This window comes from Pinus tabuliformis, chromosome 7 (assembly GCF_031772625.1).
Source record: "Pinus tabuliformis cultivar Carrire ecotype Pingquan chromosome 7, CPIR1, whole genome shotgun sequence".
NCBI lineage: Eukaryota > Viridiplantae > Streptophyta > Pinopsida > Pinales > Pinaceae > Pinus > Pinus tabuliformis.
Genome location: NC_142293.1, coordinates 1,689,865,613 through 1,689,874,171, shown reverse-complemented (window position 1 = coordinate 1,689,874,171; position 8,559 = coordinate 1,689,865,613). Strand labels below are relative to the sequence as shown.

At 31.4% G+C, this 8,559-nt stretch overlaps 1 protein-coding gene across 1 annotated transcript; it reads left to right on the top strand.

Annotated features, from left to right (window-relative positions):
* Positions 1-3,562: 3,562 nt before the first annotated feature.
* On the top strand, positions 3,563-6,745 carry LOC149255007 (endoglucanase 8-like). The gene is made up of 4 exons (XM_089454916.1): positions 3,563-3,781; positions 4,257-4,469; positions 4,558-4,776; positions 6,518-6,745. Exons 1-4 carry the CDS (start codon positions 3,563-3,565, stop codon positions 6,743-6,745), a joined length of 879 nt encoding a protein of 292 aa, XP_089311042.1.
* The last annotated feature ends 1,814 nt before the right edge of the window (positions 6,746-8,559 follow it).

Sequence of the window (8,559 nt, the reverse complement as noted above, 5' to 3'; positions counted from 1 at the left end):
TTATTTTAAGTATCATAGTTGGTTGGAGTTATTTTTTGAAAAGATCATGATATTGTCTATGTAGACAACCACTCTTTAGTTAACAAGGCACACACAATCCATATCCGTCATGCATTGAATAATATTGATGACATTAAAAAATCTTGGGATTCTTTTGAAAGCATATGTATTCATTTAGTCTTGAAAGTGGTTTCCAATTGATCCTCGTCCAAGATAAGGACATGAGTGTTCATTGAAAATTCATGAAAGAAAGATAGCATTTTAGAACATGTGAACATATATAAAGTTTGTTCCATGGGTGGGACAAGATAGTTATTCTCCTCAAATTCTAAATTAATATTTGGAAATCTATTTACAAACTCGTCTCATCACTCCTTCCATATGACAACAACAATTGTAATCCAATTACTTGTCTAATAAATGATTCAATGATAGTGGATGCATTTTTATAGCTTCTACCAAGAGGCTTAGTGGTAACCTTAAGAGGCATCATATCTTTTATAATCTTGGTACATAATAGTGTATTTTGTAACCATATTTTATATTCTTTTAGAGTATTTTTTAACCATGATTGTGTACTTGCATTTCTTTAAATAGTGAGCATTTATCTCACCTATGACATTAAAGCTCCATTTCTTGAAAGGATACTCATTAGCAATAGCTTACAAGGGATTTATTTCCTTCTTTTTTCTATATATGCATGTTTCCATATCTATTAGTACTGATTTGTTCCTGCCCATGTTTGAAAAATGTGGGAGAATAATGTCCAACCATTAAGAATTTATGAGAAATGGTATCTATAGAGAAGTGATAACTAGTTGGACTATCATGAAAATCATTCCACACTTTCTTTCCCTTGTCTTTCTTAGGGCATCTCAATAACACATCAACATAGCGTTCCCTAGAAATAATACCATTGAAAATTTTATATTGAGTACATTTAAGTCCTAATGATATTTTTATTTTCACATCTTAATGTGCTTCTTCAATGTCCACATGATTTTGTCTGTTAGCTACTACTTTACATAGGTCTTTTCCAAGAAAAATGATGGAATGCTTAACATAAATATTTAACACTTGAATGGCACTCATCTAATTTTTTTGCCTTTCACCAATTTCCTTTTATATAAAGAGAGATCTACAACAACATGAGTAAGGATTAATTTTTTATGGATTTTCAAGATGCAAGGTTTGAATTAATCAATTTCTTTGACCATGGTGAAAATTTGTTTCTCAAGTCTTGGATAATTTAGTTTAAAATCCTAAGACCCATATTCATAAAATATATAGAAAACTCTCTCCCTTCCTCATCTTTTTGAATGAGGATAACAATAGGGGAGTGATCTAATGCAAATACATAAAGGTGGAAATCCTTAATGATGTTTAGATTGGATAAGGATGGGAAGGAAACACTGGCCAATTTAATTTTCTTGAATGCCCTTCTCTCAACCTTTGTCCACTAATGACCTTTCACACAAGATTCATGATTTTAACTGAATATAAGACAAATAACCTTCTGAAATTAATCTTCCAAAATAATGATTGCACAAATTTCTTCTTATGAGGTGGGGCATTTATGTGATAGCTTTGATTCTTTCCAAATCTATTAGTATTGAATTTTTCAATATGACATGGTCAAGTAACTTTCCTTCTACCATTATTTTCTTTGGATTTCCTTCTACCACAATGAATATCATTTTCTTTGGATTTAAATAGATTCCACAAGTCTTGCACCTATCAAATGTTTTCTTTTAAGTATAGTAGTTGGTTGGAGTTTTTTTTTAGAAGATCATGATATTGTCTATGTAGACAACTAATCTTTAGTTAACAAGGCCCATAAAATCCATGTCCATCATGCATTGAAAAATGTTGATGACATTCAACAATATTGGGATTCTTTTGAATGCATGTGTACCTTGTTTAGTCTTGAAAGAGGTTTCCAATTGATCCTCATCCAAGATAACGACATCCATGTTCATTGAAAATCCATAAAGGAGAGATAAAATTTTAGAACATGTGAACATTTATAAAGTTTGTTCCATGAGTGAGACATGATAGTTATTCTTCTCAGATTCTAAATTAATATTTGGAAACCCACTCACAAACTTGTCTCATCACTCTTCTTTCATATGGCGACAACATTTGTAATCCAATTACTTTTACAGTTACTTTCCTAATAAATAATTCAATGGTAATAGATGTTACTTTCCTAATAAATGATTCAATGATAATAGATGCATTTTTTTATAGCTTCTACTAAAAAAGCTTAGTGGTAAGCTTAAGAGACATTGTATCTCTTATAATCCTTGTATATAATACTTTCAGATTATAATATATTTAAAAAATACATCTCTATAAATTTATAATAACTTGTTATATTCTCTCTTTCCAATTATTAAACAATCAGAATTGAAATTCAAATTTTAAGTTTCACTAATTCATACTACATAAAAGGGCTATTTATTTCAACAATTAAACATTTTTTTTTAAGTAAAACTATTCCTATTTTATTTTATTAAACTTTACATCGTTCATCTTATCTTCCGAGCTATTTATTTTAGCAATCAAAAAATTAAACTTTCTTTTAACGAAACTATTTTCATTTTATTTTTTTAAACTTTACATGGTTTATCTCATCTTTACAATTATCTGAATATTTAACATATTCGTACTTAAATGTCTAAGTCAAAAGACAATAATTTATTATTATTTTTTGGTTAAATATCTTCTAGCTTACATCTTAATTAAAACCCAACCCAAGTCTAAAAATTGTTTCACCATAAAATTTATTAAATAAAAATTGATTAAAAAAACATTTAACAAAATATGGTTCATGAGCTATTGCTTGGTATTTGCCTTATAAGACTAATAGAATGTATATGAAAGAGATTCCAGTTTTGAAATTAAACTTTATACCTCCTCTCTAATCTTACAAGACCAATAGAATGCATATTAAAGCTTTAAATTTTAAAATTAAACTTTATACCTATTCTCACTAAACATTTCATTAAATTATATAATCTTTTAAACCAATCCAGCATTAAATTTGTTATTTTTTTAATTTACAAAATAATAACTTTAATTACTTTACATCTAAATTTGTTCTTTAATTTTTGCCGGTATTTTGTATATTAATAGTAACGCTGATCATGCCGGCTTTATTGGCAACAGTTAGTTCATATTCAGTTTGTGTCGAAAAACTACAGCCAGTTCATAAGTTTGTGTAGAAACACTAACTTCGTTATCTTCCTTGTGTTTTTTGAAAATTTATCATTTGCTCGTTAAGAGTACTGCGAGGAAATGGTGACGAGGCGGCCTTATACAGTGACTTATCATTTAGTTAATGTTTTCATGGAATTTTCCTCCTTTCATATCCAACAGACTTCTCTAGCCCTCAAAATAAGCCCCACATCAACCATGCATGCAAAACATTTACAAGACTTCTTTGTCCTGCAAAACCGATTTCCCTTCGTCATTACACGTTGGATGCGTGAGACACAAATATATATACGCATCAACGATTTTTATTTTTGTAGCCATTTATTGATCAATTGCAGCAGAAATGAGTTTCAGGCTTACCGTCGAAAGGTTTGTGTGTATAATTCTTGCTACTGTGCTGACTGCTCATCATCAGTTTGTGTTGGGTGAGTTTGACTACAAAGATGCTCTGCATAAATCTATTCTGTTTCTGGACGCTCAACGTTCAGGAAAACTGTCCAGCAGTAGCAACAGGATAAGCTGGAGAGGAGATTCTGCTCTAACAGACGGACAAATCCAAAATGTAATAACAATATTTTCTCATTTTGGTATTGCCATCTGTTCCGGATTGTTTTAGAAATGTTGTTTCCTGAATGTTTTAGAAGTGTTGTTAATCATACCCAAAATGGCAAAATAACGACGCTGATCTTATCAATGCGAAAATAACAAGGGTATCTATTTTGGCGAAAACAATTGATACTCCACCCACAACTTATTTAGATCAAACAATTGATCTCTCGGAATTGATTTCTCAGCACTATCAGTTTTCAGGATATTCTGGAAATATACAATTAAGTTATTAACCTAAAGATCCCCTGCAACCCACCTACAATGTGAATTCTTACTCCAATATTATGAGTTATGAGTTTGCAACAGCTTGATTTCTATCAACATTCTCTGTCCATATAAATTAGGAATTGATTACTTGGTGCAGATCTTCAAGAAGTCTGGAAAGATACAATGATGTTCAACATGGCTTTTACTGTGTATTTATGTAGGTGGATTTGGTGGGCGGTTACTACGACGCTGGGGATAATGTGAAGTATGGGTTTCCAATGACATTCACCGTTACCATGTTGGCATGGGGAGCCCTTCAGTACAGAGATGAACTTGCAGCAGCGGGAGAGTTGGAGAACGTTAGGGATGCCATTAAGTGGGCAACTGATTATTTCATCAAAGCAAGCGCCACCGAAAACCAGCTGCGGGTTCAGGTGAATTAATTACCATCCCAACTAAATTTACTCATGGATCACAACAAAATTTACTAAGGATCACAACAAATAGCAATTATGAATTTAGTTATGGATTTGTTTTTTGGTGGGAGATCCAACTGCAGATCATAACTGTTGGGAGAACCCAGAGAGGATGGACACTCCAAGGACTTTGTACAGAATAGATACATCCACTCACGGGACAGAAATTGCAGCAGAGACTGCTGCAGCATTGGCCGCTTCCTCCGTCGTCTTTGCAGCCATTGACAAACCTTATTCCATTTTCCTACTCCAAATAGGTACTTTGGTATAAGATTAATCGTATTCTAAAATCACTTATACTGTTTCATTGGTTTAAAACAGCGATTGCAGATTTGAGAGATATTGAGATATTTTAAAATCCTACTGTTAGGAGAAAGGTTAATGGTTTAATTCTTTTTCACTATTATATTCTATTCTTAGAATTTACAATTTAGATAATTTTAGTAATTAAAACAAACATATGATAGGAAACCATTTCTTTTCCCTGTTCTATTCTATTCTATTCTTAGAATTTACAATCTAGATAACTTTAGTAATTAAAACATACGATAGGTCATATTTGTGTGTGGATAATGTCTTTTTATAACTTTTATTTTAAATTTAATTTAAAGTCTCTATTTTTGGAATATTTTGGGATCAGATAAATATGGTGAAATTACTTATTTGAAGTTGCCTACGTTTCTTATGATTCCAAAATATTCCAAAAATATTTTAAAAATGCCCATTTTTAACATGTCTATAAAATTCATGTCTTAGATTCAAAATTGAAAATTAATTTAATGAATTGTCTTCTCCAACATTTTAAAATACTCATATAATTGAATATTAATGAATTGTCTTCTCCAACATTTTAAAATACTCATATAATTGAATATTAATTTAGTACAGCTCTTTCGTTCATGCGTTAGATTCAAAATTGAAAATTAATTTAATGAATTTTCTTCTCCAACTTTTTATGACACTCATGTAATTGAATATGTCATTTAGTACAGCTCTTTTGTTTTGTTGACGAGTACCACGGAACATATCATGGAGAATGCCCTTTCTATTGCTCTGTCTCAGGCTATGATGTATCTTTCCTTAACATTATAAATTTTACTTCCTTTTTCACTTCACACTATTATTTATTTAAACTACAGAGTAAGTAACTTCTTGAAGTCTTCTTATTATTCCTCTACTAACTAACATACAGGATGAGCTTGCATGGGCAGCGGTGTGGTTATATAGAGCAACTGGATTACCATATTATACCAAATACATACTCCACCAGAATTTGTGTACTTCCAATGAGTATGAGTTCAATTGGGATCTCAAATGTGCAGGAGTTCAAATCCACCTGTCTAGTGTAAGTCCATATTCACATAAACATATGAATCACCAAATGTTCAATTGAGACAAAGTTTAAGACTGGCCACTTGACCTTAAACTGACCACATCTTCATAAAATTAATAAACCTGGCAGCTATATTTCTCTGGAGAAACCAACCTGGAAGTTTTTAGAGGCCAAGTAGAAGTGTTCCCCTGCTCAGTTCTTCCACAAAGTCCTCAATTCAAAAATTCCATCACACCAGGTAAATGGAAGTTTGTCCCTGTCATGCTCCGAGTTTCAAAATTAAGCTCATTAACAGTGTTTGTATCTATTGAGTTTCAAAATTAAGCTCATTAACAGTGTTTGTATCTGTTGCACATCATTCCTTGTATCAGTTTAGAGTGACTTACTGTCACGATATAAGAAATACCTGTAATGTGGCGATCAAAAATACGAACCAAGCATTCTTATTGCATTTGCCAAACAACAAGTACATATACATATTATAACTTTTTAAGTGTTGCAAAATATTTAATTAATGAGGAGAAGAATTGAGCACACTTGTATATCCATTCCAGCTTTCTCAGAGTATAAGAGATTCAAAGTTAAATAAATTTGATTTGTTTTTTCATATCATAATTTGAAAAAACCAGCAAAGTATTAGCTAACAAATCCACTTTGTATATGTAAATTGTAGGTGGATTACATTTTGGGCAAGAATCCTGTTGCCGAAGGTTTCACTTTGTGGTTCAACAGAGAAGCACCAAACCCAAATGAATTAACAGGTGCGGTTGTGGGAGGGCCTAATCGCTATGATGGGTTTCAGGATAGCAGGGCTGATTCCACCAATCTTGAGCCCACGACGTATATCAATGCGCCTCTCGTGGGAGTCTTGGCTAAGCTCCACAACAACATCATGGAATAATCGACATAACAAGGCCGATTCATGCAAGCTTGAGCCCACAACTTATATCAATGATCCTCTTGTGGGAGTCACAGACTTAAGTTCAAAAAGTTATGCTAGTAATATCTTTTCCTAAGTCTGTATTCTATATGCAAATCTGAGTCGATGGAAATATATATGAATTTTGGTACTTCTGGGCTCCAGAATTGTTTTGTTTCATTTCATCCTGTTGAATCCTATAATCAGATTGGAGACTTGTTTTTACATCTTAGATCCCATATGCAGATTGAAAATTCTTCTATTTTTAAATAGTAGTGATATTAGCTTAGAAGAACATGGTGTATGAGAGTCTCAGAAGATCCTGTGCCATCGCGTTATATATGTGAGCATATAGGGAATGCGTGATCATATGATTTTTCTTCCATGATGTTATATATGAGAATTTAGGAATGTGTAATCATAGGATTTATTTGTTTATTAATGTATAGATTGCGCATCAGATTGAAGACTTGTTTTTACTTTAAATAGTAGTGATATTAGCTTAGAAGAACATGGTGTATGAGAGTTTTGGAAGATCCTCTGTCATCGTGTTATATTTGTGAGCATATAGGGAATGTGTGATCATAGGATTTTTGTTCCATGATGTTATATATGAGCATTAAGGAATGTGTAATCATAAGATTTATTTGTTTATTAATGTATAGATTGCTCTTGGATTTGCACGAGCCAGAAATTTGCACTTGGTTATAATGTATATTTGTTTTAAATAATATGAATATATTATAATTTCTTTTAGTGGTGTTTAACTTTAGAAATTTATAGATATCCTACAACAAATATTGGAGTATATGAGCATTACAAAATATAGATTTTGATTTATGTTTAGTTTACAAAATATGCAAGTGATATAAATGTTGTATAAAAGTATATGTATTGTGAAAAAGAAACAGATATTGTGATAAAGAAATATACTTTGTTAAGATGGGAGTATAGAGATTTAGGAATATAGATTTTGATTTGTGTTTAGTTTACAAAATATGCAAGTTATATAAATGTTGTATAAAAGTTTAGGTATTGTGAAAAAGAAACAGATATTCTGATAAAGAAATATACTTTGTTAAGATGGGAGCATAGAGATTTAGTACTGCTATAGAAATTTCAAGAATAGGGTTCAAGTACAAAATATAAGTAGGGAGAGATGGACCACTTGAATATAGGTTGGGAATTCATAGATATCATATAAAAAACATTAGACTATATGAGAATTATGAAATATAGACTTTGGTTTGTGTTTAGATTGTGTTTTTTAAAGAATGTATATTGATATCACCACTGTGTATAAAATTATACGTATGTGATAAATAAATAGACATTGTTAAGATGGGGGAGCATATACTAATTACTTACACACAAGTCAAAACCAACACTTTTACTTTGTAACTCCATCATGTAGACATTGCTAATATGACATCCAAATAGAGAAACAACCATCCACTAGATTTCATGGGTACCCAACCATTGTACTTTGGTTCATTAGGATGTCCCTTCATGTACATGGTTCATTCAACTTCTTGCACTTCCTATAGTATACAACCAATATGATCCATTCAAGTGTTTCCAACCAACACATGTCTCGCTCCTAGTGTTAACGAACTTCCTATTAGAGATGATATAACTAAAGTAGACAACTCCTCTAAATGGCCACACCCTCCTATAGATTTCCCTATGTTTTCTCTATGATATGATTTATTATTGATTTAATATATTTTGTAAATGTTTTTGTCTTTTATTTTGTTTTATTTGCTTGTATATAATGATTTTTTACAATTTTGCAT